The sequence below is a fragment of the Tachypleus tridentatus genome, chromosome 4 (genome assembly GCF_004210375.1).
Source record: "Tachypleus tridentatus isolate NWPU-2018 chromosome 4, ASM421037v1, whole genome shotgun sequence".
Lineage (NCBI taxonomy): Eukaryota > Metazoa > Arthropoda > Merostomata > Xiphosura > Limulidae > Tachypleus > Tachypleus tridentatus.
This window is the reverse complement of record NC_134828.1, coordinates 5,546,727-5,566,879: the sequence shown is the minus strand read 5'-3', so window position 1 is coordinate 5,566,879 and position 20,153 is coordinate 5,546,727. Positions and strand designations below refer to the sequence as shown.

The window sequence follows — 20,153 nt, the reverse complement described above, 5'->3', positions numbered from 1 at the left end:
TTCCTTCTGGCTTTGACGTCTTACCCACCTAGCACGTGCACGGGCCCGTTGGAAAGCGACATGGTTTGAAAGCGTGGGATATCTACAAAAAGTATCCCAGGCCCATTTTTGAGCCTTCTGTGCTAAGTGGCAAGCAGGATTCCACCACGGACGAGGATATCGTGGAAAACGTGTCGAGGTTTTAGGAATACACAGAGCAGCTGCTTGTATAATACAGCCAGTTACCCATTGCCACACAGTTGTCTATTGATGGCTGATTTACGATGGCAGAATCAAGTTCTGGGAAAGCAGTGAAAGTGGACCAGTCTGCCTGATCTAGCTTCCACTGGGGCACTCGGGTAGGGTGGCATCGACCACAGCTAGTCTCTCTCAAAAGTATAGGAAAATGATCACTGCCTAGTGGATTACTGTCAACCCTCCATGAAAAATGGGAGAATAATGAAGGGGAGCAAACTGAGAGATCAATAGCAGTAAAGGACTGAGTAGGTGCATGAAAGTAAGTGGAAGAACCAGCATTGAAAAGAGAAAGATTGTGATCAGAGAGCATCCATCCGCTCTACAGATCGGCCCCTCCCATCAATAATAGCACTTCCCCAGAGGGGATGATGTCCATTAAAATCCCCTAGGATTAGAAATGGAGATGGCAATTGTTCAACGAGAGCATCAAGATCTGATTCATCATATGTCTCTCCAGGGGACAGGTACAGAGAACAAACAGTGATGGTATGACCCAAGGAAACACGGATGGCTACAGCCTCCAAGGGTGCTTTGAGTGACAAAGACAGGGGGTGCACGTGTTGATCAACAAACAGTGCCACCCCTCCAGTTACTCGACCATCACACAACCTGTCATTTCTGTACAGAGAAAACTGCCATATGGAGACAGTATCAGCAGTTTTGAGAAATGTTTCTTGTAAAGAAAGACAAACAGGATGGTAGGAAGCAATCAGCGTTTTGATATCATCCAAATTAGAACGTAAACCTCGAAAGATCCATTGTATCAAGGTGGCCATTTTTAAGAACGGGTAGGTGAAGTGGCTGGAGAACCCTTTGTTTACGACCACGTCTTTTTTTCCTTACTGTCCTTAGTCAGAGGAGGTCTATCAACCTCCATGGATCCTGCCCTGGGTCGAGTGGACAGGTCTTTGTTATTTGAAGGAGATTCCAGTGACTGAGGACGCGAACGAATGATTGTTTTGCCTCTTGGGGTGGGAGAAAAAGATGTATCAGAAGAAATGCCTGTATTTGAAACTGAAGGATGTGGATCTTGAGGTTTGTTGGAATGTATGAGAGGAACAGAGATGGGCGTGGAAGTCGATTCATCAACCTTTTTAACCACGGAGGTCAAAAGGCTTTTCATTTGTTTTGAAAACGATTCTCTTGGAGGCACAGAGAGATCTGTCTGCACTCCCACTGTAGTTGTGGAATGAAGTGCAGCAGCATATGTCCGAGATGGAGTGGTGGGCAGCAATTTCCAAGCCTCTAGATAACTAATGTTATGCATCGTTTTCAAACGCTGCACCTCTTTTTCCTCCAACCATTTTGGGCAAGAATGAAAGTAAGAGGGGTGACAACCATTGCAATTGACGCAATGTGGGTCCATGTCACATTCATAGGCATCGTGGTCCTTGCCCCCACAACGAGCACATGTCAGGGAACCACGACATGATGTCTTTGAGTGGCCAAATCTCTGACATTGGAAACATCAGAGAGGGTTTGGAATGTATGGCCGAACCCTGCAAATGAGATAACCTGCCTTGATGGTGGCAGGTGGACGTGATGAAGTAAATGTCAAAACGAGGGTATTTGTTGGCAGTGTAACTCCATCTTTGCGAGTGGAGATGCGCCTCACTGCAAAAACTCCTTGAGTGGAGAGACCAGCAAGAATCTCTGACTCAGGGACAGTCTTCAAATCACTCAACAGTAACTCCTCGTGATGAATTCAATGTAGCATGAGGTGTAACCTCAATAGGTATATCCCCAATTGCCTTTGAATTCAAGAGGAGTTCACTGTGTTGGGATGTGGATGTTTCAACCAACATGTCTCCAGATCGAAGCTTCTTTACTGACTTTGGAGAGCCAGCAAGTCCCTCTAGTTCCTTCTGAATAAAAAAGGGGGACAATTGCCCTAAAGGTTTTTCCGAAAGAGAATGTAATATAAGAAAATGAGGTACATGTGTTACAGATGTTGAAGGTTGCTGTTCAGAGTCTTCAAGACGTTGTCGCTTACGCATTGACTGTTTTTTCACAATTTTATTTAATATTTTTGAAGGAGGATCCATAGGAAAAAGGAATAATTTCGGTACCCACTGACCCCACCCACCATGAAGCCCTACAAGGGGATGCACTACAAAGTCATGCAAGGACAATGAAGCAACGCCAGGGTTTCGTGAGCACTATACCCAAACACCAGCATCAGGCATAATGTCCACAACACCCATTGAGAACTTCCAACACTGGTACTTGGTTGACTCTAGCCCAAGTGGACCAGCCGATTGACCCAAGGGGGGCCACCCAAAGGCCGCCCGTCTACAGGAATTTGAGGCCAAAGTGGTGTGTTAGGGTTGGACCCCTCAACCACCAGGATCCTCTCCTCCCCTTCATGGGACGCCACGCACGGCAAACACGTGGGTGGATGTTTAGATCCCAGAGATGGTAACCAGACAGAACAGAACCTTCCCTGGGAGGTCCCCTCACCACGAACAGGAATCCACACTGAGTGGCACATCAAAAATATGAATTAAAGTATTTCAACAAAGTGTATACCTAATAACACATACACTGGCCACAATCTTAAGGCCAATAAACAAAGAAAAAATATGCATTTTGTGTTCTTAGACTCAACCACTTATTTGAGTAGAGCTTCAAAAGATGAAAATAAGAACAGGGAAAATAAAAATAAACTTTTTTAGCATTTAACAGGGAAAACGTGAACACTGAAATTAGCCTAAATAGTAGCTAGTCAAAAGTTTAAGACCATACCAAAAAGAAGTCCAAAACTGGGTAGGAAATGCCCAACAAGAGGTCTCAGTAGTGAGTTGCACAGCCATCATTGTGAATAACTTCAAACATTCGCTTTGGCATGGTCGATATAAGTGTTGAAGATGGTTTCACGAAGATCATGCACTGTTTGGAATTGACATCTATTTCTATAGACTTCCCTTGCCATCCACCCCCAAACATTTTCAATGGGGTTCAGTTTGAGCAAACACTCTGGATAGCCAAAAGAATCATGTTATTCATCATGAAAAAGTCCTTTGTCCTGCAGGAATTGTGGATTGCAGCGTTATCCTGCTGAAAGATCCAGCAATTTCCACACAAATGAGGGCCTTCAGTCAATAAGGATGCTCTCTCCAGCATGCCAATGTAGCCAGCTGCTGTTTGATGCCCTGTATAACCTGAAGCTCCAATGTTCCATGGAAGGAGAAAGCACCCCAGATCATGATGGAACCTCCTCCACTGTGTGTACAAAATGTCTCCAGTGGGATATCTTTATCGTGTCAGTAACACTGGAAGCCATCTGGACCATCCAGGTTAAATTTTTTCTCATCAGAGAACAAAATCTTCGTCCACTTTTCTACGTCCCATATTTGGTGCTTGTCAGCAAAGTGGTGTGGAATGGAAGCGTGGCCTTTGAAAACATTTATGGTTTTTAAAGCCCTTCTCCCGTAGATGCTGTCTTATTGTACTTGAGCTGCATTTTGCGTCTGTAAGGTCCTTAATCTGATTCGACAATCGGTTGGTGTCTTGCTGGACAAGCCGTCGAATCCTCCTGCTCAATGCCGGCAAAATTTTCTTGGGCCGACCACTTTAAATTCTTGTTCCATACCCCTCAGGGTCTTTAAAGAAATTTGAAACAGCAGTTTTACTACATCCAATCTCACCAGCGATGGCACATTGAGAGAGACCTTGCTTTTGCAGCTCGACAATTCTGCCACGTTCAAACTCTTGTCAACTTTTTAGCATCTGCCATGTTTTTACCCACTAACACAAGAGATGTTAGTGGGAGATGTTAACAACACTAATGCTTGAACACAAATGACTAAATTTTGTTATGTGTTTACCGATTAACGCTTCAATTCAGTATGGTCTTAAACTTTTGACCAGCTAGTATTTAGTCTAATTTCATAGTGTTCACATTTTCCCTATTAAATACTAAAAAAGTTTATTTTTATTTTCCCTTTTCTTATTTTCATCTTTCGAAGCTCTACTCAAATAAGTGGTTGAGTCTAACAATGCAAAATGCATATTTTTTTCTTTATGTTCATTGGCATTAAGATTTTGGCCAGCAGTGTATATCTAATACGATAGTTGTTAAACTACGAGGTGTAATCTCCAGGGTAGGTGAGAGGCAAGTAATGCATTCTGGGATATGTTAGAAGTTTCATGAAAAAATACACACAGCCTTTTTTACCTGTATTTAAAAAGTAAAGCAAACCTTACTGCTTGTGTATACTGCCATTTTAACACTTTTAGACTGAGCTGTGCATCTCGCTGGTACTTTTAGAATTTGTAGCATTTAGTGCTAGTGGTATATTAGACTTTTTTCTTAACCCTTTTAAAACGGGGTCAATAGATTTACAGTGAATTTGTAAACCCAAAGTGAACATCTGTTGCCATAACTTTTAATATATTTTGTACATCTTTACAAAATTTAGCAAGCTTTCAATAAACATTATAAGCCTTCTGTACATATAAAATCAGGTTTTCCAAAATTATTTTGCAAAAGATTTGTCTGTAAATGTACAAGTCAGAGTGTTGACTGCTCAGAGTACAAGGTGATTTTAATGTTAAGATTAGAAACACATTTCTTTACCTGAAAATTGTCAAATTTCATTTGCATAATCTCTAAATCTTTCTAAACAACTCTCAGACGTTTTTCCATAAATTTTTAATTTTCTCTACCCTAGCACTTACACATTTATTCAACCTGACTGACCTCAAACCACCATAAAAAATTATGAAATATATCTAAAATTACATTGTCTTCTTTCTAAAATTATTTCAATTTATAACATGAAACTACAGTTGTTTATCTCAAGTAGCTTAAATCTTGTAGCAGTACAATATCTGTTAATATTTGATGTTATTGCCCTTCGAACTGTGACTAACTAACAACACTGCCGCACAAATTGAAAATCCCTTGGAGAATGTGCAGCTCTTGTCAACATATAATGTAATGCTTAAGTTGCTCTCAAGCAAACCTCATGACGAATTTTTTATTATTTTCCATTATCTTATCAAACTAACAACTGTCTGATTTTTACATTTTAGTCACTTTTATAATAAACAAAGAATAAACATGAAAAAGAAGAAATAAAATGCTTGGGTCCTAATATTTTTGCCATTGACTGTCAATGAAACATAAGCCTACTTTTTTATTAAATGGTAACACTACATTAAATAATTTTTATTTAATTAAATAATGCACCTAAGAAAATAGAATAATTACAAGCACAAAGCAAACAATGTCCTACAGCTATCATAATGTTCCTGGAACAAGAGCTCTCAAAAATTCATCTAAGCTGGTTGATATGAACAACTTGAGAAAAAATGTCGAACTGGAAGCAAAACAAATAATTCTCTGTAGACAAAATGTTGTTATATAATAAATCATCTGATAGGTTAAAACTATGGTGTTTTCCTTAGTTATAGTAATATACTGTAAAATGTCAGAGGAATTTATTGGCAATTTGTGAAAAACAGGATGTGACAAGTGGTTATGACAAATGGGTTTGATATTTTAGTTTATGGCTCTGGAAACAAATACTACTGAAGGCTATAAGTTTATGGTTTGTCTTAGCAGTAAGTATACCATAATGAGTAATTTACATTAAATTCTGTACTTCTCAGAAGGATGGTAAATAAATTAGGTAAGAGGAAATACCCACACAATAAATGTCACAATTCTCATACTAGGGAGATTGAGGATTTAAAAAAAATTTTTTTTATAAAATTAAAAATTTCAAACTTATATTAAAATTTGATTTATTTATTATTTCAAGTAAATTTTAATACAATGATAAAATAGTTTAATTACATTTTAAACTCTAAAACGTTTTGATATGCACACTTTGACCTATCTATAACAAGACAGTTAAGTGTGTGTGTTTATATATATATATATATATATATATATATATATGAGGTGAAGGATGTCAAGTCTAGTGGCATTCAAATTATAATTTACATTAAAATAATAATTTTGAGTTGAATTGTCATATTTCTATTAGTCTAGTATTAAAAGTTACAAATACATACATATCCAACTACTGTTTTGACATAAAAAATCAAATTAAAATTACAACATAAAAACCAGCAGTTAGTTACTAAAATATATAAAATAATTTTTAGGCTACAATATTAGTTTTGTTCATATTAGTTAACTTAGTATTTTCAATTTGAGCAGCATTCAACATTAGATAAAAATCAGGTGCAAACCTCATCAAGGTGACATATTGGTTAAAGATTAGATATAGTCCTCATTAATTTAGAAATAGCTGATCAGAATGAGAATAACCAGTAACAACACCCACAGACTACAAGACTACTCTCAACTAAATATGAGAATTTTGACTATTACAGTTATACAGAGTTGACTACATTATATTAACATAATTTGTAATATGCAAATCAGTAAGTCGTGCGTTAACCACAGTCAATAAAAAGTTACAGTGGAACAGATCATATGTCATATTGACATCACAATACTAAGAAGTGTTAAAACAAATTCTACAAAATGCTGCTAGTCTAGATGGATTATCAAAAGCAGTGGGGAGGAAAGGATGTTCTTTGGACATGACAGTTTATAATTTTGTCAATTGAAAAAGTGTTGAGCTATTTTAAAGATGTACAGTAATCAGATTGAGCATGACCAGATCTGATGACATGGTGAAGCCCCACAATCATGTTAATATAATGTACTTAACCTCAACATGGACTGTAATGGCATGGTGAAGATTCAGATGCATGTTAATTTTATGTACTCAACAAGAACTATAATGACATGGTGAGGCTCCACAGTCATGTTTATATAATGTACTCAACAAAAACTATAATGACATGGTGAGGCTCCACAGTCATGTTAATATAATGTACTCAACCTCAACACAAACCGTAACAACATGGTGAGGTTCCACAATCATGTTAATATGATGTACTCAACCTCAACACAAACCGTAACAACATGGTGAGGTTCCACAATCATGTTAATATAATGTACTCAACCTCAACACAAACCGTAACAACATGGTGAGGTTCCACAATCATGTTAATATAATGTACTCAACCTCAACACAAACTGTAACAACATGGTGAGGTTCCACAATCATGTTAATATAATGTACTCAACCTCAACACAAACTGTAACAACATGGTGAGGTTCCACAATCATGTTAATATAATGTACTCAACATGAACTATAATGACATGTTGAGGCTCCACAATCATGTTAATATAGTGTAAAAACCTCAAAATAAACTGTAACGACATGTTGAGGCTCCACAATCATGTTAATATAGTGTAAAAACCTCAAAATAAACTGTAACGACATAGTGAGGTTCCACAATCATGTTAATATAATGTACTCAACATGAACTGTAATGACATGTTGAGGCTCCACAATCATGTTAATATAGTGTAAAAACCTCAAAATAAACTGTAACAACATGTTGAGGTTCCACAATCATGTTTATATAATGTAATCAACCTCAATAACAGTCATGTTAATGTACTCAATATCAACTTGAACTATAATGACATGGTGAGGTTCCACAATCATGTTAATATAATGTACTCAACATGAACTGTAATGACATGTTGAGGTTCCACAATCATGTTTATATAATGTACTCAACATGAACTGTAATGACATGTTGAGGTTCCACAATCATGTTAATATAATGTACTCAACCTCAGTAATTTTGTACACAACTGAAAGTGTGAAGCATATTCCAACTAAAATTTCAGACTGCTTACAAGGAATGATATTAAAAGCTTATTTAAAGAATGAAATTCATGCAAAACATTTCCAATTGCCCAGTTACTATGTCTATAATTTTAGGCAAAGAAAACACAAACTAAAGCAAAAAATTATACATTCTTTCTTCCAATAACATCTTTGAAATCTAACAAAAACAAAACAAAAGCAATGAATATTTGTAGGTTTTACATATTAATATGGATCAGTAGCATTTTTAATGTATTCTTATTACCAATGTTTTTGAAAAAAAATTATATCAAAGATAATTATGCTTGCAACTACTACATCACTAAAATGTATTTTCAATAGTCTGATTTTAAATATCAGAGATAAGTCACTTTGTGAATATTATAAATGTTACTTCTACAGACAATGATATTACTACATACTAACAAAATATTAAATATCACACTACACATTAACCTGACATTCACCACTATATGGTCTTGTACTCCATCCATTTTTGTTTTTGTTGTCGTTTTGGATACTTGCATAAAGTTTCACAAGGATATCTGTTCTGGTCATCAATAATTTTAAGCTAAAGGTAAGACAACTAGTCAACAGTACTCACAACCAATTCTTTGGCTACTATCATTTGAAAAATGAGATTTGACAATCACTCTTATAATGCATGGCCCATGGAATGCATAGTCTAGCAAGCTAACCATACACAACCCTCTCAAGCTAAATGTAAACAGCTACATCTCTTACTCAGTAACAGCATACATATTGTCACTGAACTTCCAAAAATGAGTTCTTAAGACATGATCAACCATCACTTAATTCTTTGTCTACTTACAAACTCTGGTATCCATTGCACATGCCTGGTCTTCTGTTGCCAACATACAGTTCCTCTGTTTTATTGTTTTCCAGCAGTCTGATAATGCACTACACTCAGCATCATGTTTTGGAAAACCCAGCCAATAGCTTTTAGTGAAGGGGAAATACCAAGGTTTTGGTAAACCATAAGCCCCTATTTTTGTAGAAGAAATTGAAAAAAAAAAATTAAAGCAAGTGCAATTTTTACACTTGAGCAAGTTCAAAAGTAGATTTTGTTTTGTTTCTTTTTTGCTCTTGTATTTGCAATATTATTTTTTCACATATTTATTTTAGATTAGTTTGACTTCTGCTAAAAGGTTTAAGCAATTACTTATAGTTTTGTGACAACTAAATTTTTTATTTGTATGCTCAAATTTAATCTAATATGGCAAGTAATCTGTGGTTATTTAAAACTAGAAAACATTTTAACACTGACAAACCTGCAAATGATTTGCAGTCAAATTAGTATCTTTATTGCACCAGTAATTCCTTAAATACAACTTCTCTAATAATACAAAATAATTTTAATTGCATACATCAAAATTTACAAGTCCAATTGTCTGAGGCCTAATATTAGTTAAGTCTTTATTAAATATGGATATATTTTATAAATAGATAAATTAATGCTATAACTTAAATACATTTTTTGCTTTAAGTTAGTTAGGTCTAAATTTCAATGTACTTAATACTATCAATAAATAAACTTTTAATGTTAGTCTATGAGTAGACCTTTTCAAAAACTTGAGATATTTTTAATATTTTGTTGTATACAAAATGTCTTCTGACATATAAACAATGCCAAATTACTTACATCCATTGAGATAAAGTGTACATGCATACACAAGTAGGTGTGTGTGTGTGTGTGTGTGTGTGTGTGTGTGTGTGTGTGTGTACATTTTCAGTACAGATAAAACTGAGTATTATCATACCAGCTACAATTGTATGATAAAAATAGCAACAACTTTTTCAGATTGGAGTATTTACCTAAAATATCAAAAACAAGATTACAAGAAACTGTTTCAGTTACAAATAAACAATAGAAATACCATGATGATGAGAAACCCAACAGAAGTTAATCCACTCTTTGTTAACTTGAAGATGGCCTAAGGTCAAAATGTTGTTCTTTAGTTTATTTTTAATACCCATACCAGCCATCTTCAGAATATAACTTAATCACTTGTATACATTCTCAGTAATTAGACCAAGATGTTAGATCCATGAAGACTACAAAGTGAAAATAACAATTAAAAACTACTTATGTATAAGGAATAAATCCAATGTGAATATTTTTGATGACAGAATACAAATACAAGTACAAATTTTTCATTGTCTGTCACATGAATGTTTGTTTGTCATCAATACCCACTACAAACTCTATTATCAATAAATAGTGGGACTAACTGGAACATTATAACACCCTCAGAAATGAAAGTGCAAACATACAGTCATGTGAAAAAGTTAGGACACCCTATGAAAGCATGTGTATTTTTGTAACATTTTTGGATATACAGATATTTAATCTCAATTTCAACAATACTGAGAGATTATAGGAATATAACTGAACAATTAAAACTGAATACTTTTCAAGATCTTCTGAAATAACTGCAGTGAGATGCTTCTTGTAGCCATCTACCAGTCTCTGACATCAGTCTGAAAAAAGTTTGCCCAACTCCTCAATGCAGAATTCTTTCAGCTGTGAGATGTTTGAGGGGTTTCTTGCATGTACAGCCCATTTCAAGTCACCCCACAGCATCTCAATGGGATTAAGATCTGGGCTTTGACTCGACCATTCCAGGACTCTCCATTTCTTAGTTTTCAGCCAGTCCTTGGTGGATTTACTGGTATGTCATTGTCATGTTGCAGGGTCCAGGTGGTCTCACATGATCCTCAAGCACCCTCTGATACACAGTAGAATTCATGGTGGATTCTATGATTGTGAGCTGTCCAGGTCCTGCTGCAGCAAAGCAGCCCCAAACTATGACACTTCCACCTCCATGCTTCACAGGTGGTATGAGGTTCTTTTCCTGGAATGCTGTATTTGGCTTACACCAAACATGTCCTCTGTTCTGGTGTCCAAATAATTCAATTTTGGACTCATCTGTCCAAAGAACATTATTCCAGAAGTCCTGGTCTTTGTCTACATTCTCTCTGGCAAACTTCAGTCTGGCCTTGATGTTTCTCTTAGAGAGCAGAGCTTTCCTCCTTGCACACCTCCCATGCAAGTTAAACTTGTGCAGTCTCTTTCAGATTATAGAGGCATACACTTTCACATCAACAGTAGCCAGAGCCTGCTGTAAGTCCCTTGATGGCATGTTAGGATGTTTGGAGACCCCTTTTAGCATCTTGCGGTCTGCTCTCAGGGTGAACTTGCTTGGATGACCAGACATGAGCATGTTAGCAATTGTTCTGAAAGACCTCTACTTGTTGACTATTTTCTGGACAGTAGAATGGGCAATTTCAAAATTTTTTGGGATCTTTTTAAATCCCTTACCAGGAATAAGCTGCTACAATTTTCTTTCTGAAGGCCTCAGACAGCTTGTTTGTTCACACCATGATACTCACTCTCACTTCAACAGTCAGGAGCACACCAAACTAAATGTCTGAGGTGTAAATAGGGCAAGCCTCATTCAAAATGCTGAGTAACAATCTTCTAATCATGTGCACCTGGTGTGATACACCTGTGTGTGAGTTGAGCCATTTTAAGTGGGAATAAATGTGGGGGTATCCTAACTTTTTCCTCAGTTAGAATATGCATTTTTGTAGAATTACACTTACAGAAGATCTTGAAGTGTCTTTTCATCAGTTTTAATTGTTTAGTTATATTCCTATAATCTCTCGGTATTTTAAATATTGAGATTAAATATCTATATATCCAAAAATGTTACAAAAATACACAGGCTTCCATAAGGTGTTCTAACTTTTTCACATGACTGTATTTGAAGGGAAGGGAATTTCAACCGATAATCCTTAGACTTGAGTCAAGCATTAACCATCTGGCCATCTGTGACAAAATAAACTTTGATTAAAAGTATTATCATTAACAAAAATTGACACATTGCATGTAGAAAATGAAGACCTTTCAAAAAATAACTTTTAGTGCACTAAAATTACATTTTGAAAATATGGTCAATCTAAGAACAAAGAAAAGGTTTTACCTGTTTGATGGAATGAAACACTTACCTGGATGGACATTTTCAATGTACCACACAAGAACAGCATAGATAAATGTATCCATCAACATCATAATGACAACATTCCATAGGCTGAAGTCATCATCTTCCATAGGAGACACAGCCATGTTACTCCACTGCACACCAACACCAATTTCTTCATAGAAGGCAAAATACTTGGCCCCTAGTCCAAATGCTGTGGTTGAGAGGAGACTCTACAGAGACAGAAGGTTGACAATTCAATTATTATCTTAGATTATATACACCCAAGTGTAAACTGAACACCAAGTTATTGTCAGAAACATGGTCTCAAGAAACAGGAGAGACTTTTAGCTGCAAAATTTTCAGCCTTAATGGAACTTTTGCACATGGACTAAATAGCCAGAATATTTACCTTGAGGACTCAAGTATATCCATCCTTAGCATAGAAGTTCTAACAAGAAGGAAGACAGACTGCCCACCATCCCAAAGACTATTTACATTTAATAATGGGATTCAATGTAGTCACTTTTGAAAGGCACTCATAACTAGAACTGTAGAATTCCATCATAAATCCAAGGCCATTCACTCTGCAGATTGACCTGCTCAATGAGTTCATCTGACCATTCTAATTATGAAATAAAACTTGTTAAATCAATAATACTGCAGGTTGAAAGAAATGAAATATTTGTAACCATAAAAAAATGTATATAAACTACAAGACAGTATCTTAGAAAAAGATCTGCAAAAGTTCAAAGGGTGTAAAGTCTCATCAAACTTTTTCTTAAGAGTTAAATAATGCTTTTCTAATGCTAAGCCAAATCACAGCAACAGTCAACAAAAAACTGTGATCAAACAAATTTCAGCTTACAATAGATATTTAGTAACCTTTACTCAAAGGGTAATGAAATAACTTCAAAATAAAGAAATTATGAAGAATTACCTCTACTTTACAAGATCAGAAATCCTTAAAACACCACATACTGATAATAGATTTAGTTTATAGACATTAAGAAAACACCATTGAGATGGTCAAGCACAGAAAGATCTAAACCAACAACCATGCACCTTTGTTGTAAACTGGACAATCTGACAAAGAGTGCTAGCTTAAAATGTCATATATTTAAAAGAATAAAAAATTGACAATTCTTCAACCTGTCATTCATTTTCATGAGATATGTTAACTTTAGATTTCAATTGCAAAGATTAATTTGTACAATATTCTTTTTATTATAAAGTTTATTGTATTTATCAAGAAACATATTCACATAAATTAAAACTGAGTAAGACTGTATTTCAATTTTGTTTTTACCTAAGTGAAAGAACTGGATTTAACACAACCATAATCAGATTCAATTTACTGTTTTCTATCTGAAATATATTCTATGTTTGTGAAATTAAATATATAATAAAAATATCTCCATTATCATTTTTTGCAATTTGTATGTAACAAGGCAACTGAACAAGTTTAAGTACAAAACCAATAATTCACAATTTACCATGTTTAAATCAAAGTTACAAAACTAATTGCACAGCACTTCGAATCTTCCAGTTATTTATGTATATGAATATTAGATTTAGTCTGATTAAGCAGAGTTTTAAAATATGTCAGAATGAAGTAGCTCTCTACGTAAATCAAGCTTATATTCCCTCTCTCTCTCTCTAGGTACCACGTCCATTTAGAACATTGGTGAACATGGTCTTTTTCTGATCCTTATCTCCTGCTACCATTATAATTTTAATAAATATAATTCCTAGTCCCTTGGGAACTGTTGATAGCGGCATCTGTCTGTCTTTCACTACTTTTGTTTTCTGGTGTTTTTCCTGTCATAAGGATGTTTTCAATCTCTCTTCTTTTCATGACATGCCCTATAAAACTCGATTGTCTTGGCAAACAATAGAATGACTTCATTACCTGTATGTGTTTTTCCATGATATTTTGAACATTATATTACTTAATGTTTAAGGATCAAGTCTATACGTACTGCCAAACTCTTAATCCATGCTGGAACATGTACATGAGCGGCTTCTTCCCGAACTGCTATGTACATATAAGGGACGTAGGTCAAGAGATAGATAATACCAGCACAGGCTGCTGCTAGTTTGGCTTTAGAGTACAGCACACTCACAAAAAACCTGGTGAAGATTAACACTATTAGATATACCATCAGATACAACAGTGAAAGTTCAACATACTTACTGTTTTCTTCATTTAAACACCTATACTATTTATTTGTATCATTACAGAAATACATGTGGTTATCTAGAATTATATTTATTGCACTAACACATTTTAATAATTAAAATATTTTACTGAATTGGTGATATGCAGCGTGAAGTGTAGTGGGTATACAGTAAAGCAATAAATACAAATTTATATATCCACAGAAAACTATTGTAGCTTCTAACATGAACTTAAGCCATTGTATTTCTAGCTCTAAGTAAACTTGTAACTCATATCTCAAACAAAAAATGGTGAGTTTTGTGAACATATATTCCATACTTGTTCATTTCTTATTTTTCTTAATGTGTTTTAAATTTCTTCCTTTGAATGATTTATTCCAACACTTATTAACACAGCATTACAATACTGAATTATTCCAGTATTTATTAACACAGCATTACAATACTGAATTACAATCTCTTTTTGTTTATTTAACACCTATGTGAATTTGAAAAAAACAGTTATCTGTGACAGAAAATTTAATATTCATGACAAAACAAACTAAAAATATTTTACTAAGTTTCATTAGTATAATATCAGAGATAGAGATGCCAACTATTTCAAATGACTGAGCATAATGAAAGTAGACAGAGCTCTTTATTGTTTGCAGCTACTAGGCCTGACCAATGTCTCTAAGCTGTTTATTATTATATTATTATAACTTATTATTTATTACTGCTATAGATTGCTCATTTATGACTGTGTTTTGTGTATTTAATAAACAAATTTAAAAAATTCTTTTGAAATTATGTCTTTTATTTAGTTCAGAGTAACAAACATACTCAGTATCTTTTTGTCTTCGCCTCAGCCTTTTGATGGTGAGATGCTGATTTTGTATGTCTGGAACAATCGTTTATCCCACCATGTGCCACAGAAAAATCGATGTGACAAACTGCACAAAACGCATGACTGTTACCGACTTTTGATGCAATGACTGGATATTTTGCACTATACTCTTTCCTAAATTTTTGATTCACAGTTTTAGTCCTTTTAGATTTGCCAAAAACAAGACAATCTAGTGAATGAGGCCTCTTTTTTCCATCTTGTGAACGATCGCATTGGTGTTTCTATGCCGCTTAGAAAATGAGAAATACCCATCTACACGAGCACTGATGACATAACTATGAATTCCTCCACGTACCCAGTATGGAGAAGCACCATACTCAAACTATTGGTAGACGTCAGAGATACAAATATTTTTTATTATTTCAAGCACAAACATGATTATTGCAAGTAGCCATTTGGACTGTCTTTTATTTATTATCAAAATTTATTTGTAACTCACTAGAAATTTTCTTTTCACTCCTTTCAAGCCCTGGGGGAGCAATTTATCACTTTATAGTATAGGCCTATATGATATATAATAATTTGGGAATTGCAACAAGTTGTAATATTTGTCTGTATGAGCGTACAGTCATAATGTATACACCAAAATCGTAATGGTTGGCATCTCTGTAATATGACTAAATACATTGAAATATAGAATAAATGAGGTTATAACAAATCCTTGTTTAAAAATGAAAATTCCAGAAAGCATGAAATATTAACAGTACATATATAACAGTTATGATAAAATTTTACAACCAAAACAAGTTAAACAAAGAGAAGGAAATTCACAGACACATAACATTTTTGTTTTTTTAACAAGGCTATGAAGGAAGTGTACTTACGAAAACATAATGTTTGCAATTACAAATATCTCCAATGTTAAAAAGATGAGAAAGGGGTTTGAATATGTTAGGACACGTCCACATTTCAGTATTATGGTGAGAATTATGACTGTAACACTCATCTGTAAGAAACTTGTTATAAACCAGGCCAGCCAATGGACTGCATTGTTCAAACCCATTGTCTTCATAACCTGAATAAAGGATCACCAATACAAAATTTACAAGCATAAATCTATGTTTACATATATTTTGTGTTTTTTTCTTGTTAATTAATATGAATACAGATTTATATTTTCTTCCTTGTTTACTAAGTGTTTGTACAAATTATCATCTTGAGAAAAACTAAACACTTTTCTTTACAAGACTACTGTGGAAAAGTACCAGAGAACACTTTAAAATGAACCTATAAGTTAATTTTCTTCCTTGTCTTTGTGCAAGGTGAATACATAAAAGACATTACATATTACACTAGTTTATAACAATACATTTAACCTAAACAAGTTCGTCACCACAAACGTATCCATGACAGTAATTATACTATTATTTTACATAACATAAGCATTTGGTTACAAAACTTTGTAGATCATTGGTAACCATTTGAATTGCAATCTACAGTCTGATACCTAACTGACTGACATAAATTTATAAGAAAAGAGTTATGGACAAGAGAATGTGTTTCATACCCACTAAGAGACTATAGCACATTCTCTTCCACGACAAGAACACTATGTACTCCCCTAACGTAAACTGATTTACAGTTTCTGAAAAGTTCATTACAGCAACAAAAACAATTCATAGTTTTTCACTTTTTATCTTTTGCTTTAAAATTTACTTTATTGTGTGAAATAAAATTTTTATATCAAATGGGCTATACACACACTGTCCTCCAGAGGAAATCAAACTACAGTGTTTAACATTTGTAAGCTTCCAAACTTATATAGCCCAACAGGGTACAAATACTGACTTAAAAAAAAAATTGAACATTTCAATATTAAGTTTTTTTTCCATACACTGTGCATGTTTTACATTTACAAAATCTGACATAACATTTTAATTTAATTATAATTCTTGCTTCAGAAACTCTAGTATTCCAAACATATTTTATTCTATACATTTGCATCGCAGTAAACCTGAGTCTTGTAACATTATAAATCAGGTTTGAATGCCTGTGGTGGGCTGAGCCCAGATATTTCACTATGCAGCATTGTTAAAAACAAAACAATTTTTATTTACACATGAAATTTATTCTGTCATACACAGTAAGTAAAATACTGATAATGAAATGTTTATGTTGGTAATAATGGATAATATAGGTGTTCAGAATTACAATGTGTTTAAAAATAAAATAAAAAACCTAAACCCACCTCTTTTAATCTCTTCTCTTTTTCATAGACAATATTTTGTACGAGCATGGCAACAGAATACACCCAAGAGATGATTAAACAGAATGGCATTACATGTTCAATCATGAAGAGAAATCTAATGAAAAAGAAACATTATCAGCCAACATGATATGATACTTAAAGCCCTAGAAACAACTAAAACCTCAAATAAAATATTGAATTCTCTTTTGCTTGGTTGAATCAACCAATTTCTTGACCCCTACTTGACCATTACAGTTTTTATACTACAACTTCTAACATGTTTTGTGTATCTTCACAAAATTTTGCAAGCTTTCAGTAATTATTAAGAGTCATTTGTAGACAAACAATCAAAAATATGAATGGAGTATTTACATTAAAACATTTTCTGCAAACATAAGGAGTTAAAGCATCAGACTGATCCACATGCAAAGTTATTTTCACAATAAGATTAATAATACTCTTCATCTGAAGAAAAACATCTGTATAGTCTCTAAAACCTTCTAACTAAATTTAAGTGTTGTTTTCAGTAAAACTTTTTATCTGTTATTTTCTTTCCCATAATCATATGAGGTTGGCAAGTGTGACCATCCTTGTACCAGCAACAACAACAAAAATTAAAATTCCCCAATATTTCATTCTAAAAGAATTTCAAATTGTAACATGAAAAAACCCAATGTGTTTATCCCACAAAATGTTTTAACTGGTAACAGTATACATCTGTTTATACTCAAATTTTATCAGTGACTGACTAACTTTCAGAAAACATTAGTAACTGTGGTGTATGTGGTAAGTTTGGGTGCAGTAAGCATCTCAGGGGTTAGCTGGTGTATGTGACAAGTTTGGGTGCAGTGGGCATCTCAGAGGTTAGCTGGTGTATGTGACAAGTTTGGGTGCAGTGGGCATCTCAGTGGTTAGCTGGTGTACGTGACAAGTTTGGGTGCAGTGGGCATCTCAGTGGTTAGCTGGTGTACGTGACAAGTTTGGGTGCAGTGGGCATCTCAGTGGTTAGCTGGTGTACGTGACAAGTTTGGGTGCAGTGGGCATCTCAGTGGTTAGCTGGTGTACGTGACTAGTTTAGGTGCAGTGGGCACCTTAGTGGTTAGCTGGTGTACGTGACTAGTTTAGGTGCAGTGGGCACCTTAGTGGTTAGCTGGTGTACGTGACTAGTTTGGGTGCAGTGGGCACCTCAGTGGTTAGCTGGTGTACGTGACAAGTTTGGGTGCAGTGGGCATCTCAGTGGTTAGCTGGTGTACGTGACAAGTTTGGATGCAGTGGGCATCTCAGTGGTTAGCTGGTGTACGTGACAAGTTTGGGTGCAGTGGGCATCTCAGTGGTTCTGGTGTGCGTGACAAGTTTGGGTGCAGTGGGCATCTCAGTGGTTAGCTGGTTATGCGTGACAAGTTTGGGTGCAGTGGGCATCCCAGTGGTTAGCTGGTATGCGTGACTAGTTTAGGTGCAGTGGGCACCTTAGTGGTTAGCTGGTGTACGTGACTAGTTTAGGTGCAGTGGGCACCTTAGTGGTTAGCTGGGCACGCGTGACTAGTTTGGGTGCAGTGGGCATCTTAGTGGTTAGCTGGTATGCGTGACAAGTTTGGGTGCAGTGGGCATCTTAGTGGTTAGCTGGTGTACGTGACAAGTTTGGGTGCAGTGGGCATCTTAGTGGTTAGCTGGTGTACGTGACAAGTTTGGGTGCAGTGGGCATCTTAGTGGTTAGCTGGTGTACGTGACAAGTTTGGGTGCAGTGGGCATCTTAGTGGTTAGCTGGTGTACGTGACAAGTTTGGGTGCAGTGGGCATCTTAGTGGTTAGCTGGTGTATGTGACAAGTTTGGGTGCAGTGGGCATCTTAGTGGTTAGCTGGTGTACGTGACAAGTTTGGGTACAGTAATTAGGTGTCATTAAAACAAATGATTAAACAGAAAAATGGTAGAAGAGATATAGAACAAAGACATTTTTAAACATAAACTAAGACATAAAATCAATTAAATTGACAGGAAAACAAACTGACTTTATATACAATTATAACCCAAGTAGTCACATGTCATATTATGTTCTCAATCTAAAAAATGTGCAAGAAACCTCAACTACAGAATGCTAATATAGACTGCAACATGTAAAGACACAATTAAGGAAATTACTGTGGGTTGGGCTAAGTAAAGTGCCATCTATCAGAATAATTAATTAAAGAAACTGCATGATGAGATGCACAGTTAAATAACAAATGTCATATATATTAATATCAATTTGACATGTTATTAAATATTAATAACAGCCTAGAGATTACATCAATTGAGCTATGTTTTGCTAATTCTGCCAAAAAAAAAAAGATTCAATATTCTATATGTTTTTATAAATGAAGTTTAAATTGTTGGTTCAATGCACTATAATTTGACTGACACATTATTCTTCAAAACCTTATTTGAAACTTACTAAATGTAAAATGAAAAAAAATAGTTTTCAGCTAGCTTTTTTAGAAACATTCAGAGTGACTGTGTCCTATCATCATGAAATGTTATGTAAAACTTGTAGAGAAAAACCAAATTTAATTTCTTTATTAATTATCAAATATTATATTTGTTTAACTGTATGTACTTAGTTTTATATTAAGAATTTTGTTTTTAATTTTTATGGTCCAGTTAGTGTGCATATTCATGCGTGCATGTTTGTATGAAAAACATGGTACGACATGGACAATATAAACATACCATCTATAAATATAAAGCACAAAATATGTATGACTGGTTGTCCATTATCTGACTACTCAACCAAACTTTGTGGGATGTTAGTGTGGAAGAGAGGTATATTAATGAGGAAGGGAGATATAAACCCTCACTTCTATTACTGAGCACTTTTGATCACAACCTTACAGAATATTATTTTATTAAACTTTGTATAACATAACATATATACACTGTAGAGGGAGGGCATACAAACGTTTTCATATACAT

At 34.9% G+C, this 20,153-nt stretch overlaps 1 protein-coding gene across 2 annotated transcripts in view; it reads right to left on the bottom strand.

Moving 5' to 3' along the window:
* The window catches only part of LOC143248485 (ATP-binding cassette sub-family A member 2-like), a 149,733-nt gene that overhangs the window by 78,788 nt on the left and 50,792 nt on the right, over positions 1–20,153 (bottom strand). For both annotated transcript variants that reach the window (XM_076496892.1, XM_076496893.1), the window contains 5 exons: positions 17,208–17,322; positions 15,844–16,034; positions 13,935–14,085; positions 11,981–12,185; positions 8,781–8,954 (listed from right to left, as the gene is read on the bottom strand). In XM_076496892.1, coding sequence (XP_076353007.1) covers positions 8,781–8,954; positions 11,981–12,185; positions 13,935–14,085; positions 15,844–16,034; positions 17,208–17,322 — 836 coding nt within the window. The remainder of the gene's footprint in view (positions 1–8,780; positions 8,955–11,980; positions 12,186–13,934; positions 14,086–15,843; positions 16,035–17,207; positions 17,323–20,153) is intronic.